The sequence below is a fragment of the Musa acuminata genome, chromosome BXJ2-10 (assembly GCF_036884655.1).
Source record: "Musa acuminata AAA Group cultivar baxijiao chromosome BXJ2-10, Cavendish_Baxijiao_AAA, whole genome shotgun sequence".
NCBI classification, from domain to species: Eukaryota; Viridiplantae; Streptophyta; class Magnoliopsida; order Zingiberales; family Musaceae; genus Musa; species Musa acuminata.
Genome location: NC_088347.1, coordinates 34,577,824 through 34,600,517, shown reverse-complemented (window position 1 = coordinate 34,600,517; position 22,694 = coordinate 34,577,824). Strand labels below are relative to the sequence as shown.

At 38.2% G+C, this 22,694-nt stretch overlaps 2 protein-coding genes, 2 non-coding genes and 1 pseudogene across 7 annotated transcripts; 1 reads left to right on the top strand and 4 right to left on the bottom strand.

The window, feature by feature from the left end:
• The first annotated feature begins 384 nt into the window (after nucleotides 1-384).
• LOC135624230 (BTB/POZ and MATH domain-containing protein 3-like) lies at nucleotides 385-3,710 on the top strand (annotated as a pseudogene). The gene is made up of 2 exons (XR_010491624.1): nucleotides 385-852; nucleotides 1,427-3,710. The product of XR_010491624.1 is annotated as a BTB/POZ and MATH domain-containing protein 3-like (transcript).
• A 1,629-nt stretch (nucleotides 3,711-5,339) lies between these two features.
• TRNAV-CAC (transfer RNA valine (anticodon CAC)) lies at nucleotides 5,340-5,413 on the bottom strand. The gene has a single exon. It is a non-coding gene; the product is annotated as a tRNA-Val (tRNA).
• A 1,514-nt stretch (nucleotides 5,414-6,927) lies between these two features.
• TRNAV-CAC (transfer RNA valine (anticodon CAC)) lies at nucleotides 6,928-7,001 on the bottom strand. The gene has a single exon. It is a non-coding gene; the product is annotated as a tRNA-Val (tRNA).
• A 772-nt stretch (nucleotides 7,002-7,773) lies between these two features.
• LOC135580798 (transcription factor bHLH115-like) lies at nucleotides 7,774-10,516 on the bottom strand. Of its 3 annotated transcripts, XM_065130052.1 has the most exons (6): nucleotides 10,501-10,516; nucleotides 10,249-10,417; nucleotides 9,398-9,463; nucleotides 8,728-8,805; nucleotides 8,466-8,628; nucleotides 7,774-8,243 (listed from the first exon to the last, which is right to left on the bottom strand). In XM_065130052.1, exons 2-6 carry the CDS (start codon nucleotides 10,362-10,364, stop codon nucleotides 7,983-7,985), a joined length of 684 nt encoding a protein of 227 aa, XP_064986124.1. In that variant the 5' UTR covers nucleotides 10,365-10,417; nucleotides 10,501-10,516; the 3' UTR covers nucleotides 7,774-7,982. The 3 variants fall into 3 exon arrangements, with proteins under 3 accessions (XP_064986124.1, XP_064986123.1, XP_064986126.1); XM_065130051.1 differs by lacking the exon at nucleotides 10,501-10,516 and having other exon boundaries at nucleotides 10,249-10,491; XM_065130054.1 differs by lacking the exon at nucleotides 10,501-10,516 and having other exon boundaries at nucleotides 10,211-10,351.
• A 1,082-nt stretch (nucleotides 10,517-11,598) lies between these two features.
• LOC103969294 (protein NEDD1) lies at nucleotides 11,599-22,623 on the bottom strand. The gene is made up of 11 exons (XM_009382789.3): nucleotides 22,466-22,623; nucleotides 22,171-22,366; nucleotides 20,905-21,017; nucleotides 18,298-18,558; nucleotides 18,094-18,198; nucleotides 16,409-16,474; nucleotides 16,001-16,222; nucleotides 14,352-14,885; nucleotides 12,873-13,463; nucleotides 12,604-12,789; nucleotides 11,599-11,967 (listed from the first exon to the last, which is right to left on the bottom strand). Exons 2-11 carry the CDS (start codon nucleotides 22,325-22,327, stop codon nucleotides 11,860-11,862), a joined length of 2,343 nt encoding a protein of 780 aa, XP_009381064.2. The 5' UTR covers nucleotides 22,328-22,366; nucleotides 22,466-22,623; the 3' UTR covers nucleotides 11,599-11,859.
• Nucleotides 22,624-22,694: the final 71 nt, after the last annotated feature.

Sequence of the window (22,694 nt, the reverse complement as noted above, 5' to 3'; positions counted from 1 at the left end):
CCTAAGATTGAGATCCGATTTCACTGATGCATGTTAGCGAAAGACCACATTTGTTTCAGGATTGAGATCCGAGTAGTTTTTGGCAGCATCAATTAGATTTGATTATGTGCCAGCGGGACATTTGAAATGTGGTCGAGTTTGTCTCGTAGTTCAACCGTCTATTTCGGACCCAAATCCATTGTGGCCAAACCAGGGTCGGAGTCTCTTTCCTTTGCTTCGAATTCTGTCTTGAGATTCGTGTTTTCACTTGATGGTGCGCTCAGAGGAGTTATGTGCGGTGATCAGGACGGGTTCGACTCCAGCGTGGTTGGAGGTGTTGCATCTTCCCTATTCATGACACATTTCGATTTCTGTTACGTTTCTTTCTCTACCTATAAATAATAAACCCCTCTCTCGCTTTGTCGGGGAGATTTCGATTGGGGTTAGGGTTCAAGAATCCTGGGATAGAGGGGGTTCTCGGAAACCCGGATCTGTGGGATTAGATGACGAAGGCCGTCCGTGGCCAGAGGGGCCGGCTCAGCGTGTCGCGGTCGAAGACGATGGGCGAGACGGTGAATGGGTAGCACCGGTACACCGTCATCGGGTTCTAGCTGACGAAGGGGATGGGCCCGGGTAAGTACGTGTCCAGCGACACCTTCGCGTGGGAGGTTACCAGTGAGCGGTCTACTTCTACCCCGGCGGGAAGAGCCGCAAGGACAACTCCCGCTACGTGTCCGTGTTCATCGCCCTGGCCAGCGAGGGGGCCAACGTGCGGTCGGTCTTCGAGATCACCATGATCGATCAGAGCGGCAAGGGCCGCCACAAGGTGCACAGTCATTTCAAGCGGTCGTTGGAGGGTGGGCGGAGAATGTGGTGAGTCCTGTTCTTGGCTCTGTCGAGATGGAAATGTGCCATCATGCTCAAAGAATCTTTCATTTCTTGTCTCTCTCATCTTGTCACATGAGGAATCGTATAGACGCGAATCTTTTCTCCTCGGACTATACCATCCATTTCTTGTTCCTGCCAGATAATGTCATAATTATTTCTTTTTTGTCCTGAATTATCTCACATCATGATATATTTTACCGGATATGAGGCTAGTAATGGATGCCAACTTTCACCTCCTAGTTTGTAGACTAGAGACTTCATGGATTCTAATTTGTTTTCTTATACTTAGAGATAGTTTCTCTTCTTGTAATATAAACAAACAGGGGGTAGGTTTAAAAGAATTCTGGTGTTACATGTTTGATACTAAGAGAATCACTTTGAACTTGATTTGTCAACTACCAAAAACAGATTAGCATGTATGATCATTTGTTTTATCAATTCTTTTGGCTGCTTTTTGCATTATTTTCCCTTCTTTAGATCTTATTCATCGATGGAGGCTTTCCCCTTCTCATTAGTGTTAGGCGTTCTAGTTGTGTTAACTATTTGTCTTTTTAACTAGGGGTTACAAGCGATTTTACAGAAGAACAGCCTTGGAATCATCAGAGTACCTCAATGATGATTGTCTGATAATGCATTGTACAGTGGGTGTTGTTAGAAACCGTACTGAATCACCAAACCAGTTTTCTGTTAATGTACCATCATCAGACTTGGGTCAGTGTCTAAAGGAGCTGTTGAAATCTGGCATTGGTTCTGGCATAATTTTTTAGGTTGGTGATGAGACATTTCAAGCACACAAGCAGATTCTCGCTGCTCGTTCTCCAGTATTTAATGCCCAATTTTTTGGCCTTATTGGGAATCCTAATGTGGATAGAGTAGTTGTAGAGGATGTGGAACCTCCTGTTTTCAAGGTAATACATAGAAGCTTCCAAGTTTGCTCCCTGTATCATTTATTCAGAAGCATTTAATAGCACATTGTGTTTAAAGAGGAATATGACACTTGTGCTCTTAGAAGTTGTGGTACTTTCAAATAAACATCTGGATCATAATAGTCTTTTTTTCTGAATTGGATAGTGGAATGCCACATTGAATTGATTCCTTCATGTAACTACATATTTAGTTAAAAGGAAACGAAAATGCAACCATTACTACCACTTCATCTGCATACTTAAGATTCTTTTATATGCTTCTCTTTTACAAAGAGAAATAACCTCTCCTTTTTGGGATGTGATTCACATTGCAGAAGATTTTGAGATTATCTTGGTCTGTAATCCCTTTGGCCTTTGCTCTTTTTGTTTTGGAAAGTACTTTTGTTTGCACTAATTCGTTTTATATAATTTAGTGACCAATATAATTACTGTGCCTGTATTGACTGTTCTTGGAGCATATGATAATTGTGACTCCTACTTCTTTCGGAATCTTGTTTCAATATGTTTAAAAGTTCAATAATTCTTGCTGAGTTCTGTCAATTAGGCTTAGTTGCGCTCAATGGCTATATTTATAGTGCTTTAGCTTTCTGAGCATGCGCAAGGTCAGCCTTTGGATACAAATTGTGTACTACGTTAATGTTTTTTTTCAATTTCATAGCCTTCTACATCCCAAGAATTGATTAACATTTACATGCTATGGATTGTTCTTGATATCTGATTATGGATGACCTAGCTCAATTTCCATTGCCTAAATTGATAGCATACTTCAAATTGAAAAAGAAATGCATAGTTTTGGACATTGTTGTCGAAAAATCTTGTAACAGAGAAGTAGCATGTTGTAACAAATTATTGTGAAAGAATAAGGTATGAACTTATGTTCCTAACAAATTCTTTCTTCTCATTTACCAAAGAAAAATATACTATTGATAGGGGCAATATTCATTGCACTATGAGACTTGACATATGGATGCCAGTCTATAAAGAAAAACAATAAAATAGGTGGATTGGATCAGCCATGTAGCATGAACCAAAATAATAAGGTATGTTCTTAATCACAAGCGATGAGGGATCCCATGCTTCTGACGTGATGTATGTTCTTTCCTTTCACGTCGGATATTTATTCGTATTGAGTATTGATTAACTTGTGCATTGGATGGTTCTCTGCGGGAATGCTTCCAACAGCTCTTTTCTCTTGCAGGAGGAAGCATAGAGGTTTGGTTCAAACTAGAGGTTTCATTATTGACCCTATATTCTCAAGTTCATGCCACTGGATGGTTCTTAAAGTGTGCTAAGTTTTGAAACTGGAGCTAGATTGGGTTGTCTTTGAAATTCAAATTGACGATTAACTTTTGGACTAACATTTTTGGTGATGGGACCCAAAATGTTGCGGGAGAAAGTTGTCCTCCTGAATAGTCCTTGGCCTTGTTGTCCTTGAGCACTAGCCTGCTGTATTATGACTATCGGATCAAAACTGCCTTTCCTTGCCTTGGTGGATATCTGGATTGGCTCAAACTCCATGCAGTCGAAACCCAAGGTGTGTTTAGGTACTTGTTGAGACTTTCTTTGGATTAACTCAGTAGGTGCTGGCCCTCATGGGAAATGCTGCCGATAGACATTCCCTTTCTTTTGTAGATAGTCCATGATGCCCCACCTTGCATGGATCTAAGGTGCAATTGGCAGATGCAATAAACTGCAAGTTGCATGTCCAACTTCTGCAAGTTCCTTACTCTGCTGCAGGCCATGCTTATTTTTATATACTCGGACAAGCTTCCTGATGTTCATGAGTTGACTAGTTCATTTTCAATGTACACATTCACGACAGTGATACAACATTTATTTCTTGCAGCTGATAGATATGGTTTGGAATGAGATAAGAATGACAAGCATTTCTAATTTTCCAAAGTTTGTACACCCATCTTTTTGCAGCGGTGATGAAGACTGAAGGATTTGACTTGTTGGAAGCAATGTGTCCATCGATGCTGGCACAAGTTTTGGAAACTGTTGATGTTGTGGATGTTGACTCCGATCACAGGAACAGTAGCAGCACCATGGGGATTCATTCCACAGACAGTCAACGTACGAACTGGAGACGATGATTGTAGTATAGCTGAAAAGGCTCAATTAAGATGAGACTTTTCAGAGACATTAACTGTTGTAGCATAGCTGAAAGGTTGGGTAAGTTTCAGCTTCTAGTGCGTGCGTCCTTTTGCCTCTTCTTTTGTGAAAGAAGGGCTTCTTCGTGTCGTTAGATGCAATGGCATGTGGCAAGTTTTTTGTTGTTGTTGTTATTTATAGATAATGTATATTACACAGGCTGTAAAACTTTACGGTTTTGTTGTTGTTTTTTGATGTTTGTTGTTGTGGTAATAGCGGGACATTTACACGGGCAGCCAATCCCTGGAGATTCTTCGAAGCTCGGAGTTCACACGACAGGACAGGTTACAATTTGTTTTGTCATCGAGTCGGTCCATTAGTATTATGGCTGTAAAGAGTATCTCTGCATATGCACAACGATCATGATAGTAAAACCGTGTGCAATCACGGTTGTCCGTACACGGTATTATGTACTGGAGCTCGTGACCAAGAGGGGGCCGGGCCATAAACCTAACTAGCATCAGTATTTAATTTTATGGCTGTCCTTTTGGTAATATCCTCCTTACATGAGTGTTTTAAGCAAACCACAATCTGCATCATTTTCACCTTTGTTTAGAAAATAATAAAACTTCAATTCACAATGATCGACGACCAAATTTGGATGTACCTTTTACGTACGGTCCTAACTGATGGATTTAATTTTAGAAACACACGGAATCCACGAGTGAAAAAGAGCTACAAATTGGAGTTGGGGGGTATAACTGAAGTAGAAAAAGGTGGCAAAGGCTTGGAAAGGAAGAGCAGGAACGATTATGGACGTATATGAGGAGACAATCTATGAGAGGACGGAGACAGACGGTACTCAAATCCAATTTGCCTTCGAATCAGGACTGCAAATGCAATGTGCAATGATGTAGTCATCAATCTGTATTTTTTATTTTTATTTTAATTTACATCATTGTTGATAAAAAAAATCATAATGATTACATATAATAGGTTCCATTGGGATGGGCAGCTAGAAATAAAATATATAACAAATATTATATATTAAAAATCAAATTAACATATAATAGGTTCCATTGGGATGGGCAGCTAGAAATAAAATATATAACAAATATTAAATATTAAAAATCAAATTAACATATAATAGGTTCCATTGGGATGGGCAGCTAGAAATAAAATATATAACAAATATTAAATATTAAAAATCAAATTAACATTTAATAGGTTCCATTGGGATGGGCAGCTAGAAATAAAATATATAACAAATATTAAATATTAAAAATCAAATTAACATATAATAGGTTCCATTGGGATGGGCAGCTAGAAATAAAATATATAACAAATATTAAATATTAAAAATCAAATTAACATTTAATAGGTTCCATTGGGATGGACAGCTAAAAATAAAATATATAATAAATATTAAACATTAAAAATCAAATTAACATATGTCTGAGCCCGGGTTCGAACCGGGGACCTCTAGTGTGTGAGACTAGCGTGATAACCAACTACACCACCCAGACATTTTGACTTTCAATTTCTTTAATAATCATATTTATTTAGTTTGTTATATCAATAAATAAAAGGATATTTGAGAAAATAAACTAAAGAAAAAACAAAGAATCAAAATGGCAAAAGACATTATCTTAACACTCAAAAATGAGAAATTGGGACATGATTATGATTTATTATTATTATCGTAAAGTTTCAACCTAGGAATAATGTTAGGAATAAGGTCACCGTGAAGAAAGAGGTGGCTCCTTATGTTACTTCTTCCTATGTCATACCGAAGAGTTACTTGAATACATGTTACAAAGAAAAAAATCACACGTAACAACATTCTACTTGAATGCCAATTAAAAAAAAAGAATAGACTTGTGGTTTAAAAATTTTATAAATATTAAAATTTTTCGAGATCAGAGCTTGTCGCGTAACGGTTTCACCATACAAATTACGCATAGATAGATAGATAGATATAAATATATATAATTAATAAGAGAAAGTTCACTCTCCGTTTGTCTTGTGGCTATTCACCCATGTTTAAATGATAGCCACGTAAATAAAACAATAATTCTGCCCTAAGAGAGAATATTTTATTTATATTATAATATATTTTTATGAGTTTAATCTATCAAGATGAGTTACTATTTACCCAAGACTTTATTTTTTATTTTAATCCTAATTTAAACATAAGAGACCTAGTCAATTATATTCATTTGACTCTGGTCTTTATGTAAGTCGACGCCTAAAAAAACTACTCTTACACATGCGATTAAGTTGATTGAGACATCATCGATAATTCCACTATCAATCATCTTTCTTAAAAGAAAATCATAGTCCTATTATGTATAATGGTAACCACTCTAGCTTTCTCGATAGCAGCCTCGTCGTGATTTCTTTCTTTTTAAACCAACTCATATTATGATTGATGGCTTGGCTGAACTAAGCAAGAATTGGCCACATCATTCTTCACCTCTTGCCCTAAGATTGTATGTGACATAAGATCAATCGACGACTCATAATTCAAGAGTTGTTTGACTCCTATTATTTTCTTTAGATATGATGGAAACTGGAATAACCAATCCCTAAACCCATAAACAGAAGCTAAGACTTAGAGATCGAGACCTAATTAAAATTGCTCCTACTCTCGAACAATCTGAATAATACTTAGAGATCAACCTCAGAGTTCACATAGCAATTTGAAGAAAGCATCGTCGTTGGTAGCCTTACACTCGCTTTTTGATGATTCCCCACGAAATTCTTGGGACTTTCCCCTAGGAACCAATCTTTTAAGGATTTACACAGCTAAGGAAGGGTAAAGACTTCAAAAAAGAGAACGAGCAAAACAAAAGCCAAAATCATCACCAGTTTCGATGATCACAAGCTGTTCTTGGAAGCTGGGGGGGTTTTTTAATCAAGCGAGGAAACCATGCCCAACCAAGATCTCACTCTTAAGAGTTTGAAGAGGCATCAGGGCGATCATAAGAAAAGAGGGCTACCATGAAAGGTGAAGATGACGTTGCATGATAACCAACTATGTCTGAGCCCGGGTTCGAACCGGGGACCTCTAGTGTGTGAGACTAGCGTGATAACCAACTACACCACCCAGACACGGTGTTATTTCTACTACATTCTTTTATATTTAATAATTAAATATTAAACATATTTACTTCATCATATCAATAAAATAAAAGGATATTTGAGAAAATAAACTGAAAAAAAAACAAGAATTGAAATGCTTTTGGTTTGACAAAAGACATGATCTTAACGCTAAAAAAAAGAGAAATAGGGTCATAATTATGATTTATTGTTATTGTTGTAAAGTTGCAGCATAGGAATCAGGTCACTGCACCCTACTTGGATGAAAGAAGCTGCTTCTTATGTTACTTATTCCCACATTGTATGTATGTATGATGGCATGTGGAGGTACTCTTGTCTCTCCTAGTTGATCATCTTTCAATGAGATTTTGCAGATGTCAGTTGAAGTGTCTAACTTCCACAGATCCAAAAAGGTCTTAGGGAAACAGAAACCAAAGACAAAATATATACCTCAATCAGCAGCTTAATTGAGTAAGAGCCCACATTGTTACTGAAACTTTACAACAAGTGGAATATGCTGCTCTTTCACCCTATTTTACAAACTAGATAGCTGCATAAAAAAAAAAAAAAAAATATATATATATATATATATATATATATATATATATATATTTCATAGTTAAAGATCTAGGCCAGCTCATAATCCATGCAAAACTTTGGAAAGTGTTTTCTCTGTTGTACAGGCATCATCAGTACTTTTATCATCTTTGAGTAGTCAACTTTCTGATGCTTGCAACAAAGCAGAATGGTGCTAGAAAGTGGCAAAACCTGGAGGCACATTAGGTTAAATTCCAGAAACAAGACTATGGCATGTTCCATCTTCATAAGATTTTTAATTTTGTTATAGTTTCATAGGATCCCAATGCTTGAGTGGGACTCGGAAACTCTTACAAAACCAATAAATTACTAACAGCATTTTGGATAAGTTGACAGTGGCGACCAATAGAAGCTAAATGATGAGGAATTTTGATGCAAGGATAACGGAGAAGATGACTAAGCAACAGGTGGCCTTAGCACATGATCCTGAGAAGTATCCAAAGCTGCCGGAGGTATCCATTGCCACATGTCCGCCGGCAGGTAGTTTGGGTATGGGATGGTTTTGCTGTAAGCTGCAATTGATGCTGCATGAAGTGTTGCAGCACTAGGTTCGGTAATGAACTGAGGTGCAATTCTAATGGCTTTAAGCATCTGTTCGATCTGCTCCTTCTCAGCCTTCAGCCTCAGTTTCTCATCCCGTAGTTCCAATTTCTCTGCCTGCGAGGCATGCCAACCAAGCAAAAGGCATCAGGAACTTGTATGGTTGAAAGAAACATGTTCATGGTATTTGATACCAACTAAATAAACCATGTTATAGAATTGATGATCATCGTGGTGACTCTAAATAAATTGCAATCCTAAATTTTGCATATCTGTTCAACCAAGTAGAACAGAAAGCTCCATAAAGAGAGATGAATATAATAATACATCATTGCTTACCTTCAGATTCTTTATGGCATCCTGGAGTGCTTCATTTGACTCTCTAAACTTCTTCGCTTCAAGACGTAATTGGTTCAGAAGACGAGTGGCGTCACTCAAAATGGCAAATTTGTCTGTCTTAGGAGGCTTTCCAGGATCCATTATGGAGCACAAGTCCGTAAACCTGTGTAACATCATTAATCAGAGTTTGAGTATAATGAGATACTCACAAACAGGCCGTTTTGCAAGTACATGTCAACAAGTGCAAATTGGTTAAACATGCCTGTCATTGAGTCTATCCCTTCGCATTTTCTCACGGCAAGCTTTTGTACCTGGTGCAGCACATGACTCCACACGGGTTCTGCAGAACAAAAAGAAGAGGAAGTACTCACATCAGAATGTCTTCTAGAAGAAGGAAAAATCCTTGTGAAGCATGCAAATCTCCGAGCTTATTCACAAACTACAGACTTCAGTATGGTGGTCAATTTTGAGATTATGTATATTTGTTTCACAGCCTCCTCTACAACTAATTTAATATCAAACACTCAGAGAAAGCACTAGTCCTTAATACACTAAATAAATGAAATACCATGGCATTGAACACTGGGAAGACCATAGAATAGCATAACCACAAAAAGTATGTGTAAAAGCAAACCGATGAAGCATTTTTGCTTTACCAGAAGGAGTTGCATGCATGTATTCCACATCATGTTCCAAGGCACACTGATCACCATAAAAATGTTTTTTTTTTTTAAACAAAAAGCACTAGTCAAGCTTAACAATAAACATGGAGAAGTTTTGCTGAATAATAGTTCTCTGTGGTGAGAGCCAAAAGTTCAAATAAAATCCTAATTGATGAAAAACATATGATTTTCTTAACACATTTGCCCTAAGCGGAACTGAAAAACTGATCTGCTCATGAATACTCAACAGAAACGAAAGTTGCTTCATACCTTTTCTTTGGGGAACCATTTGGACAGTTGTCCTCATTATGCAAAACACCGAACCCAAGCATTGTGCTGCACATGATACACCAGAATAAGAAACACCAAACCAAAGATGATTTCGAGATATAGTTATTGATAAAGATTTTCAATTAGATTACTAGTAACTCAAAAAATCTAAAAGAACCTAATATGTTTATAAACTTTACCATCCCCTCTCGTGTGCAAGCCGGTTTAAGCTTGATAAATGGGTTTGATGTTACGAGCTATATAGAGGAAAGGACATTGCATAAGTACTGATCAAACACCAGGCGTTTAAAGAGGGGCAAATACAGGATTCAAAATTATGACCTACTTTGGTACCATGATAAAACTTTGGATTGGGCTACCAATATATTTATAAGCCTCAATAGTAATACTTCAATAAAAACATGCTCTCAAGATTTATGAGAATGTTGGCTCCTAAAATCTCAAACATCCAAGTAAATCAACTTACTCAATTGTCACTCATAAGCCAGATAATATAACAAAATAAACATGAATTGAGAGATCAAATGCAGTGCAGTCTTCTATGTCAATTGAACAGAATGCAATTAATTGCTTAATCAGATGATGGAGACCAACTGAATAAACTGGATCAGACAGCTGCCAGACCTCAACAAAGAACATAGGGCTCTACCATATCAAATCGACTAAAGAACGTGATATCGGTTCTTCTGCAGAGAGAGCCTACTTGATCTAAATGCCGATGCCACTATCTATAATCGAACCAATTAAAAGAGTAGTTCACGACAATGTCTGGTTAAGTAACCAAAATCTTACTCATTTAACGTGGAGACAGAGGGCTAAAAAAAGATCACCTCGAAGCCGAGGGATCGTCGATGACCCGAGCGTCCCAGATGAAATCAGAGGCGTAAGAGTCGCCGCCGACGATCCCGCCGTAGTCGAAAAGCCACTCCCCAGGATTCGAGCCCATCTTCCCCTGATCGCCTCGCCAAAAATTCACCAAAAAAATCCAAAAAAAAAAAGCTGCAAAAGTACAACACGATCGAGGAGCAAAAGCGTCAGACGAAGCGGAAGAATCCGAGAAACCGAGCAACTCGACAACTTACTGCTTGCCGCTGATCTCGTCAGTCTTACCTTTCTCCTCTCCGACGTGGTGGTTACCTTTAATTGGTAGCAGCTTAAGGTGTGACGTGTCCCTGTGGTTCAAGATATCTACCCAGTACCCTCTGGTCTAGGGATGACGAAAGCATGCTTTCGTCATCCCTAGACAAGAGGAAACAAACTACTCCGGCGGAACATTTGAACCAGTGGATTAGATTGATTCGAGTTAATTAAAGTGGTTAAGCACCCCTTGGGTCCCTGACGAGGCAACCGTGTCGCGGTCGTACCGCCTTTGAAGGCGCCAAGGAGCGCCGCTTGCTTATTATAGTGTTGTATATGTGAATAAACTAACTGCTTATTATCATATCATGGCTTGCAAAACCCATGATTAATGTGGAGCATTAATAAACGGCCAGCAATTAATCAAACAGACGGCAAAATGGAGATATTTGCTTTTGTTACCTATTGTGGGCCCAGCATCCTTGTCACGTTAGGCTTTCTCGGAGAAGGTGGGTTTGGGAGTGTGGATGACACGAAGAGTGGCTTCGCGTGGCTTGCACATTGTTAGTCTGATATGATGTCCAGGTTGATGTTTACTACCTGCTACTACTACTACTGATAATAATAATAACAAAACAAAGTTCCAACCCGGTAGAGTTGGAGTCTTCTAACTTGGGATGACTTTACCGACCACCAGAAAACATTTAGCTACAAGCCTTCTCATATACTTCGGCCAATACAAAGGCAGGAGGAGAGCAGCAGTCTGTTATCATATCGGCTCTACAGTAGAAGGCAGAAACTACACAGGGCTTTCTCATAAGATGCATCAGTTGGTTGTGTGTTTTCAAGCAAACAGAAGATAAACTAGCTTCTGGAAAAATAGCTTCTAATATTCTACCAACTTGGAAATAATTAAAGCACAAGTAGGTTCTATATATTCTGGAACCGAGCAGTGTTGCATAAGGAATCTCTACTGCCACAAATCTGCCATTGATTATCTTAGACATAAATCTATTTCTTAAAGCCTAAAAAACAATTGGAAAATTAAGGAAGTAAACAGAAAAAGAAATACTGAAGCAACCAGAAAGTGGAGGAAAGTCATGTAGAAGGGCATAGGAAACACTTTAACTTCTCTTTTTTCCTTTCAAATAATCAACACAATCATAAAAAAAAATGAGAGATTGTCTATACACACATCACAAACAACAGAAGGTGTCGATCCAACTTACAAATGCTTCGAGTCAAACTGAAGGTTACATATTTTATTTTGTATTTATGGGTCAATTGCAGGAAGAGAACATTTAGATGATACCTGAAAGATGAAAGACCAAAATACCGTAGTTATGCTAAAATTCCTCAAGGACTTAAAGTAACTGGCGAAGCTGCTGGTTCTCCCTGCGCAATGACTGCACTTCTTTCATCAACTCATCTTGCTTCTCTAGAATTGACTTTAGCAGCCCAGACATTTCCATCTGTTATGACAGGGAGGATCAGTATCAAACCACGCAAGAAAAATAGATACTATAAATAATAGAACTATCAGGGCACTAATTGAAGGTTCAGATCAGGCTTTCACTACTAAGATATGGTCCTGCCGACTGAAATATTAGCAATCCGTGCAAGAAAGTGCAAAAATACATTTAAAAGAAGATACGGTTCTTTTACATCATAGATTGTCAACTTTGTGAAAGAAGAAAACAATACCACCTTGAACAGTTTAAGCTATATAGACGTTTGAACATGAGACCATCTATCTCAGACACTATAAAAAGCCTAAAGAATTTTATATAGGAAGTAAGTCTACCATTTCCCTACCACAAAAGGTATAAGTATTGTCAAACAACATTTTGGTTCACTTCCCTCCAGAAGTACTAGAAAGCGAAGGTATGAAAGGAACCCTCAAGACCGCTCCCATTTCTATCAGCATAAGCTTATGTGATTAAGAGCACCACACCGATGGAGTCATTTCAGAGTTACTAGGTCAAGGTGTTCTAATGATAAAAAGTATTTGGTCATTCTTACAAACCGATAACTTGTATGCACAGCTTAAATACGTGCAGAAACAGATAAGTCAAGAAAAGTCTAGATTTGTTATAAGCAAGAAGTACCTCCTGCATATGGAACTGTCTAAGCAGCTCGATATGAAGATTTCTCACATCTTCATGGATGGATTTCTGTACAGATTCCAAAGTCTCTTCAAGGGTGCGTTGGACTAGCTGAAGCGAAAATGAAGAAGTTCCTAGTTGCTGATCTGCTGGCTGACCTGACGACCACAAAGGTTGAGGCAGCATCACCTGATAAAAAATGTAAGCACAAATTCAACTTACTATGCAAATCATTAGTAATGCAAGGATGTGCTTGAATGTCAAGTTGTTACATTGGATGCTGGCAGACTCCCTGATGAGACTGTGGATGCATCTTGCCTTGATAACAGGCTACTCATCAACTCTTCTCGAGTTTCTTGTCCTGTTTTCTTTGATTTGGGTGAACTGATTGCTGATGTCACACCTTCAATGAAGGCAGAGTTGGTGCTAATTCTATCAGAAGATGCCAAGATTCTCCGTGGAATAGCTGACAACACTGTTCCTTGCAAGTCAAGATTACTTGATGGCGTCTTAGTCCCAGAGGGCATGAAAATGGAAGTTGGATGGTAAACAGATGAAGATTCCAAGAATGGAGAAGAATTAGGATCATTGAGGATAACTTTGTTTTGCAGGTTCAAGGAAGCTATTGTTGAATTCACTGAAGAGTTCTTCGACAGAGTCACAGTTGAAGATGGATCCAGCAAGCCTGCAGATACGGGTCCAGAGCCCAATGATGCAGAAGGCAAGAAACGAGATAATGAATTTGGTTGGCGGTGGTTGGTTGATTTTTCTGGCAACACAATCCCAGGCGGTGGAGGAAGGGATAATTCACTCTTTGAATTTGTGGCATTTGTTCCGACCAGTGATGGAACTGAATTATCATCCTGAAAAAAAATTATGATGCACTATAATCAGGATATATCAAAAAAAGATGTGATAGTCACAAAAATTTGTTCTAATCTTCCTATTTTTTTAGGCAGAGACAGGAAAAACCTGCCAATTTTATTGCATTGAATTCATGGAACAGTGATGAAAAGAGTTATTATACAGAGAAAAAGGGAATCAACCAGAAAGCAAACTTAAAAAGAAGTATAAGTCTTATAACTGAAACAAAAATGTCAAAAGTCTGGATATGTTGATAGGGCATATTTAGCAACGATGAATCATCTAATTTGATTCCTACAAAATTTCACCCACCCATCCCAATATATATATACATATATACATACATATATATGCACATACATATGTACATATATGTAAAATACATACGTGTGTGTGTGTATATATATCCTTTCCTTCTAAAAGGACAAAAGACTGAGAAACAAAAAATTATTCCAGATAAATCATCATCATATTAAATTTTCCTTTTCCTTCAGGAACCTTAACCTCAAGAAAGAATGACCCAGTGATACTAAATACCTAAGTGAGAGCATAAAATTTTCCATTTTCAGTAATGTACAAAACACCTTTTTTTCGTATTAAACATCATAAGTGTTCCACAAGGTACTATGTGAATCCAAGCATCGAAACTATCAATGACCAGTACTTCCAACGAGCTGCTAACCCTAAAGTCACAACTTAGAAAGCTGCCTAGAACTATCAAAAGAATAAATCACTTGCATCTAGTTGTTGGGAAACTTGCTTTCCAGCTAAGCATTGTCCAATTAAGTAATCACATGACTCTAAAAAAATATCATTTCATAAATAGTTATATAATAAGCAGTAGAAAAACTAAAGCTGTTCAAAGAAAGAAATGTTGATAGATATACCTGTCTTGAAGTTCCTGTAGATCTCCAATCTGAGATTGGATGAGAATCAGTATTTCCTTCAGGAAATGGAAATCTCCTTGTAGAGGAAGAAAATAGTGCAGACTTCTTATCAATGGCTTCTTTATCTTTTTTAACTTCATCGTGGTCATCCCACCAACTCCCAAGAGACGGTGTAATTGGCTGAACATCCACAAGTGGAGAAAAAACATCCATATCATCTTTTAAGTCATAAGACCGAGGTGCCTGTAGCTTTGACAGAGTTCCACCTGTCCATAGACGACTCCTGTAAGGAGTTTCTTCTGCCGTTGATAGGTTTGATGTAGTTGAAGTTGATCCACTAACACTTGTTGAAGTTGAGCGGAGACTAGGCATCACTGTTATGGATGAAAACTTGGACACAGCAACAGAAGGCAAGGGATCCGGCATAAGCACAGAATCTTCACTAGTTCCTCCTAGGAGAGCAATTTCAACAGTACAATTCTTTTCATTCACAATGACAGGCTTTGACCTTTGCCAACACAAATTTATGACAGCCTGAAGAGAACTTGAAAACTTCAGTAACAGCAAAAGTTCATAGCCTAATATATACTCACCAATTTAGAAAATTTCACTGATCGTCTTGTTAGTGGAAATAGGAAATACTAAGCAGGCACTAGATAAGCCAGAACAAGTTTATGTCACAATACATGTTTCATTAATAATCACAACCGTGTTATAACAGCCAGGTATTTTCAAAGAAAAAATGTTTCATGTGAAAAGACTAGTCAAGCATCATAACCATCAGGACATAATTCATGTAGAGATATTTTCAGTCATAAAACTTTAGTTTATACCGTAGAATAATTACCTACAGCATACGAATAGCACTGGCCAGCAATGGCAACTTAAACTTATTTGCTTCAGCGAACAAGAGTGAAGGTGCCTCAGGAGCTGTAACTGCAATCACACTCAAGCATGCAAAACTTAGCGTTGGAGAAACTGAGATCACAGGATGCTGACAGTTTCTGAAACACTTATAATGCACCCAAGACATTGACTACATTCAGAACTAGAAATTTACAAGACGTTAACTGTAGGTATAATAGTAATTCCTTCCATTGCTGATCTTATATCATTGAAAGCATGGAAGTCCATAGGACTATTGTAGTTTACACATCTAATAATAAACCAGTACAAGTTCATCTTTTACACTGTGTTCCCCAGATGGATCCTATAATGAAAACAACACTTTTCTGTGCTACTCATCATGTACAAAGATATTTGGAATGAATAAATGCTAGTCGTACACATGTTCCTGGTAATTATTTAAGTATAGTACAATGCACAAACCTTCAAATTTTCATATAGTAATGTCTATTGTCTGAGAGAATGTTACATTGAGAGAACTAACCCAATTATGGGTGGTGGCTGGGGCAAATTTATAATGTGCCAACAGCTTCAGAAATGTTAGATGGTTTCAAAAGAGCTGCTAGGAGTTAGAGTGAGAATAATAATAGAAACTTTCCAACTGAATGTAAATTCCAGGCAAGTACATGAGAACATGCATGAATACAAGCACATTCGCACAAAAGGATAACAGAAAAGGCAAAACAATTTAGACACAACTTGATATGAAACAGATGCCAATCCCAGCATATAAGACCACTTACCTCGGAGCTATTGTATGCACGAAGAACTGTGAAAGGTTGAGGCTTCCCCCGAACATCATAGAATACTACACGTCCATTGTTCGTCCCAGCAGCCAATATATTACCATCATCATTGAATGCCACCGCTGAGAATGGTGCCTCAAAGGGCATGCAAGATGTGGGCCTCTTTGTCCCAGAGTCAAACATATATAACTTTTTATCTAGACCAACTGTAGCGATTATCTATAAGAACAAAGGGACATGTCAGGAGGTCTTAACAATTAATCATCTATTAGAGCAATGATCTTGAGAAGCATTCTACAGTGACTAGAGAAAGCATCTTACATCCATCTAAACTTGTAAAATGCAGTTATGATTATTTACCCAGCAGAGGAAATAAAAGTAAAAAATTACAGATTAAGATAATACCTTGTCACTAGATGGCAAGAAGCAAATACCAGTTGTTGGTGCAGAATGTTGTTTTGGCCATGAAACCTGTCACCAAAAGCCAGAGTAAGCTAAGCTAATATTCTGATAGTATGGATGTGTTGCAAGTAAAGAACAGTATCTCACTATGACAACCACCAAAGATAAGGCCAATGATTTATATCCACCTAGGCAGATTTCCACAATGGATAATAATGTAGCAGATATTTAATATTTTGATAACATGCCAATCACAAAACATTAGCATTATGGAACATTATCAAAATTCAAATCAATTTTCTGTTTACTTCAAACAGGTTTATGGAATTTCAAGTTCAAATCTTCTTTGTGAGTTGATTTATCAGAAGACAATGGGTCAATAGAGGCTAATAAGTGAAAAGAAACAGCATTGTAGATTGCTCGAGCCAAAGACTTTGTAGCTAATGTATTCAGACTATTCAGAAAACTCTTAATTTTTTAGACATCCATCTTCAAGAAAAGGAAAAAAAAAGTCCACATCCACAGACATGATATATATAACAGAACATCAGCAGCATTGTGCTTAGTGCCATGATTCAGAACCCATGTCACAAGGATTTGCAAAATTTATTATATGGGCTTCATTGTCCTATATTAGTATCCAATGTACATCTTATAAGAAATCAAACACATTGAACCGTGGTTCCTCACATGCACCATCCTTAGGATCCTGGCTTCCTGGGCTGAGGTGGAAAAAGCCATAAAAAACACCATAAAAAATTGCCATCAACTGGTTGAAATGATCGTCTCATTCCCAGTTACAATGCATTTGCACTGACGAATCATTATAATTTGAAACTCTTGAGCATCAAATTGCACATTAGAATATCCAGTCACAAATGACTATCTTGTGACTGACTACACTGAATACCAAAATCAACTCAAACCCATAAGGGCCTGCGCTAGGGTGTCTCCCTAATCAGACATGCTATATCAACTCCACTACCATTACCAATGACAAAAAAGCTCATTCAGAAGGACTAATCAGTTCTTTTGATTCTTGGTTCTGTATAGGTACTCAAAATCTTTCATGTTCATATCCATCATCAGCCATAATATGCATTACAATCTAATTTTCATGCACCTTGAGGCCCCCAAATTTACTACCGCATTGGATGTGCACAGGAAGCCTAGATACTAAATAAGACCAATGAACCCTTCTAAACTGTTCTGGATGCCATCTTAAGTCGTAATACATAGAAACTTGCATCTTTTGGTACAATGAGGAGAATATCCACTCCTCAAGAACTAACATCTTCAATTAGCCTCCTCATTAACCAACTACACAATCTGAAAACCATGTATGATAATGCTGGTCCAAGCAGTTGTTCACGAGGATACAAAAATAAGCACCAGGATCCTGGATTTAAAGCAAAATATCCTATCAGGTAAAAAGAGCAAATATAAGCTATGAGGGTATCCAAACAAGCATTTAGCTACTGTTTTTACCTGAAAAATCTAGTTATTGTTGATTATATAATTAACAGCTGACATTTAAATTAACATTATTGTTATGCTAACTAATATTATATGTAATGTCAAGTAAATAGAAGCAAGAAGATCATCTGACTCCAAACATAAGAAAGACTGAGCCATTCGATCGTCTATTTTAGCTGCCTAAACAGGAATGAGAAAGTCATATTACAAACCTTTGGACTCCGACCAGTTGTATCCCAGAGATGAACAGATCCATCATCCCCTGCTGTTGACAAAACATGCCGACTACAACGAGAATAATCTAGCACTCGTAGAACCTGCCCACACAACATCAATATAAAAAAATTAAAAAAATTAAAAAAATGCATATGGAACTAATATAGAAGAAACTAGAAACATTTAAAGAACCAAAGAACCTGCCCATTTGGATCCTTGAGTTCAGCAGCCCGTGCTCCAGAAGCAAGATTGTGAAGGATGAGATCCCCCTTCAAACTGATGGATGCTAAATGCTCATCTTTGCAGTTATACATAACACCTGTAATTGTGTCAGTATGACCACTCAACCATTTAATGCATCTCTTCCTCTGTAGATCCCATATTTTAACAATATGACCACTACCACCAGAACAAATATATCTAGAACTTTTATTGCTAAAACTAATAGAGTTTATGGATTCCTGCAAATAAAGGAAAAAAAACTCTCAGCTGTTTGGTAGAAATTATGCACCAAAAGATATATCAAACAAGTGATGATCTAAATGCCTAAACTTATGGTTATATATAGTTATATACAAATATTGGTTATATTAGAGATCATGTAGCATTGGCTAGCTAATGACAACAGGTCCATGTTCAGTCACTGAAGAAATAGCAGTATGCCTACTAAATTTAATTTGCTTCAACCACAAGAAAGAATTAAGGTTCATCAGAGCTGTAATGTGCAGTCACACTCAAGCATGCGAAACATAGCGTTGGATGAACTTACAAGATGATAACAGTAGCTATAACAGTAATCCCTTCAACTGCTGATTTGACATCCTTGAAAAATGAAAGTCTGTAGGATTATTGCAGTTTACACATCTAAGATTAATCTGACATCAGTATATTGTGAGCTCCGCATGAACTGTAATAGTTTAAAATCTTATTCTCCCTTAGATATATGTAAAACAAACCACTTTGCAACTGTATAGTTTACTAATTCTTCAATGTTTCTAGTTACTGATTTTAGTAAGATATAGTAAAATGCACAACCCTTCAATTTTCATGCAGTAGGGACTAGGAAAATATAACACTGGAAGAACTAACCTAATAATAGGGTGGCTGTACCAAATTTCTATGTGCAAACATTTTCAGCACCATTAGCATATTCCTATGTGCAAATATTTCTATGTGAAATAAGAGTGAGAACAACAATTTGAGAACTTTCCAACTGAATATGGAGTGCAGGCAAGTATATGAGTTGATGCATGCAAATACACACACATGCACAAAAAGGAAAAAAGAAAAAAACAATTTAGGTATAACTCTAAATCAGTGATTAAAAAAGGCGCTCGGGCGAGGCGAGGCGAGGCTCGAGCGCCTCGCTAATCTCCCAGGTGGCGCGCTTCAAACAGGTGCCGCCTGGGCGCTCGCCCGAGCCCAGGCGCTGGGCGCTTCGGGCGAGCGCCTGGGTAAACCAAGGCGACCGAACCAGGATTTTAGGTCTGGTTCGGTCCTGGTTCGGTTGGTTAGTTGGTTCAATCGAACCAACTAAACCGATATAACCCTTACCCAACCCTAACCCGCTGCCGCTGCCACTCCCGATCCCGATCTCGATCTCGATCTCGCTGCTCGCAAACGCTGCCGTTGTCACCGCTCGCCGCTGTCGCTGCTCGCAAACGCTGCCTCTGTCGCCGCTCGTGCCTCCCGCTGCCGCTGCTCGCTGCTGTCGTTATCGCCGCTCGTGCCTCCCGCTGCTCGTTGCTCCCGCTCCCTTTCCCGCCGCTCGCCGCTGCTTCCTTGTTTCTCAGTCAGCAGGCTCAGTATACAGTATATTGTTAATATTAAGTTTATTTGAAATGATTAATTTTCAATACTATTAATATATTTTCTTAATTTAATAGCATATTTTTATTTAAAATTTTAAATAATTATATTTATTAATTATATTATATATTTTTATATTTTAGCGCATCGCTTCGCTTGGGCGAGCGCCTAGCGCCTCGGGCGTTTTTGGACCTTGGCGTCTTTTGGCGCCTAACGCTTTTTAAATCACTGCTCTAAATGCATTTTCCAATCCTACAATGAAAACCTATGGCACAGAAAATAAAATAATTCATGATGAAGTTTTCCAAGATTATAGAATGAAAATAAAATCTAAACTTAGTTGACCATAAAAATAAGGTAGCCTCGGGTACACCCCTTCATGTTAAGCAACCACTATTGTTGTTTGGTCAGCAAGTGATAAAGTACCTAAGAATCACAATTGCTTGTCAATCATTCACAATCAGTTCTCAATACACATGTTTTTTCTTTCCTCATGAAAGTGCCCAGAAGCATAAAAATCAATAAATCAAAACAAATAATGAAAGCTTTTCAATTTCCATTAACAAAATCCAAGTTTTTCTGAATGTACAGACAAAAATTACATGGGAGAAGAAGGCCAATACCAAAGCAACAATTAAACTTAAATGTAACTTCAAGCAGAACTGCAAAAGCAGATGGAGCCATGACATTTAAGTTCCTGAAATGTAAATAGGTGCATCTTAATCCCATGGATGCCAGCTGATTCAGTTTCATCAATTCTACCTGGCAACTTAACATTTCTAAAAACCAAGCAGTTTCTCTGACTTCACACAAGACACTATAGAAGTATTTAATTTAGTACATTGCCATTGAACAGTCACGCTGAATGACAGCATTGTGTTAAGATATGCCAGAAGAAATTCAAGTAGATTAAATGAGATGACAACCATGTATATGTCTTCAGAAAGTCAAATGCTTATCAATCACCATGAAAGAAAATTGGGAAGCCAAGTAGCTACCTCAATGTCATCAGCAAGATCATTGCCAGAAGGAGGAATAGATCCCATACTTTGACCATTTTTATTCCACAGGGTAATCTTCTTGTCATCACCAGCACTAGCAACCACCAAGTCTGCAAGCATAACAATCAAAGTGCAATTTAAGATTCTTTTTAGCTTCAAAGCAGACCATAATCAGGGTTCCTTCATATAATCGTCAACATAACGACAAAACATGGATTAACATGCCTGCATACCCACTTGTGGTGCACTGCCACAACACACCATCACTTGCCAATATGAAGATTTAAAGGATAGTGGCCTACGAATAGCAGAATGAGATTTATAATTATATCTGCATCACTTACCATTAATTCTATCATTTTTCCCCTTCTATTTTGTAGTATTATCAATCAACAGACTGATTTTAAAAGGTTTGGGTGAACTACATAATGTATTCCAGAGAGGTAAAAATAATACGTCCACTCATTTGAGAAAAATACATATTAAACCACACGATAGCAAGGCCCAGAAAAGAACACATGGAACATCCATCTGCACAGATTAGCTTTTCAGTGTTCTACAAGTTTGAGATGGTTGCTTGGTAAAAACAAGAGGATAAAGCACGCAGAAACGACCAATGAACTGACTGAAGTATAAAGGCACATAGAACAACATGAGAAGCAAATAGCTGATAGCCTTATGCAAGAATTTGGATCGAAAGCCGTAAAGAGACCATATTCATAGTCATACATCCAGAAAGAGTGTATGACAGAAGAAGCTTTTACATTAAACAACAGCTGACGGGAGTGAATTGCTGGTAGTGCTACCAAAAGTTCGGAAGATGGGAAGACATAAATAAACCACATACCCTATAGCCTTAAATCTCTTATCTCAATAAATATTTTCAATATCTTGGTCGCTCGTGCACCAACATTCAATCAACTTTCTACATCGTCTTTATAGACAAAATCGCATGCTTTATTCAAGATACACAAGAAAAGCGGTCATCTCATGTCGGTAATTGGGCATTTCAATCCCACAACACAAGACTTCTGCAAACAATGCCCGACACTTGACTAGAATTCCTTTTTTTTTTAATTGAAAGAAAACGCTAGGTGCACTTAATTGAGAGCCGAAGACACATTTCAGATAGTGCGCAATTAGCCAGAAAGCAAACAAGCAAAACCCCTTACGACAGTGTTTTCGGCTCAGTAGCCGAATCTTAAGCAGAGAGCAGAACTGCACGCAGAAGAGCAAGTTTAACAGGTGGAAAGGGGGGTTTACTAGTGTGGTTCCACTTGACGGAGTTCACTAGCGACCCAGGGGAGGGGGCGTAGCTGAGGGTGCACGGATCGCCGGCGTCCACCGTGACGTCGAAGAGCTTCACGGTGTCGCCTCCGCAGGTGGCGAGCAGTGACGCCGATGAATCCACAAACCCCATACCTCCTCCGATTCAGAATCCAGAATCCAAGACAATGCCCTAATCACAAACATAAAAGGATGATAGACGTCTCATGAGATTTGAACCCTACGAGGAAGTAATAGACGGGATCGGAGAGGAGAGGAGAATGATGACTACCACTTGGGCGAAAGCGAAGATAGATTTAGGTAAGAAGTGGGAGCAGCAGCAGTACGCCACCAACCTTCCTGCTCGACCGGAACGGCTTTCCGGTCCCCTTCTTTTCGATTTTGAAATGGGACTGCTGCTCCTCCTTATTTTTCTTCGGTCGCAGCGCGAGCCGTGCTTTGTGTTGTGAGTGAGGAGGTGAGCCCGTTCCCGATGTCAGGTGATCCGCACGTGATCAACT

What these genes read in the sequence shown, in the direction of transcription:
- LOC103969294 (XM_009382789.3), bottom strand. Translation starts at nt 22,327, where the DNA reads ATGGGGTTTGTGGATTCATCGGCGTCACTGCTCGCCACCTGCGGAGGC. An exon ending in CGTCAAGTGGAACCACACTA is followed by an intron (nt 21,018 to 22,170) that starts GTAAACCCCCCT and finishes TTATGCTTGCAG; the next exon opens with ACTTGGTGGTTGCTAGTGCT. An exon ending in CTACAGGAACTTCAAGACAG is followed by an intron (nt 13,464 to 14,351) that starts GTATATCTATCA and finishes ATTTTTTTTCAG; the next exon opens with GATGATAATTCAGTTCCATC.
- LOC135580798 (XM_065130052.1), bottom strand. Translation starts at nt 10,364, where the DNA reads ATGGGCTCGAATCCTGGGGAGTGGCTTTTCGACTACGGCGGGATCGTC. An exon ending in AATGGTTCCCCAAAGAAAAG is followed by an intron (nt 8,806 to 9,397) that starts GTATGAAGCAAC and finishes TTTGTTCTGCAG; the next exon opens with AACCCGTGTGGAGTCATGTG. An exon ending in AGGGATAGACTCAATGACAG is followed by an intron (nt 8,629 to 8,727) that starts GCATGTTTAACC and finishes GATGTTACACAG; the next exon opens with GTTTACGGACTTGTGCTCCA.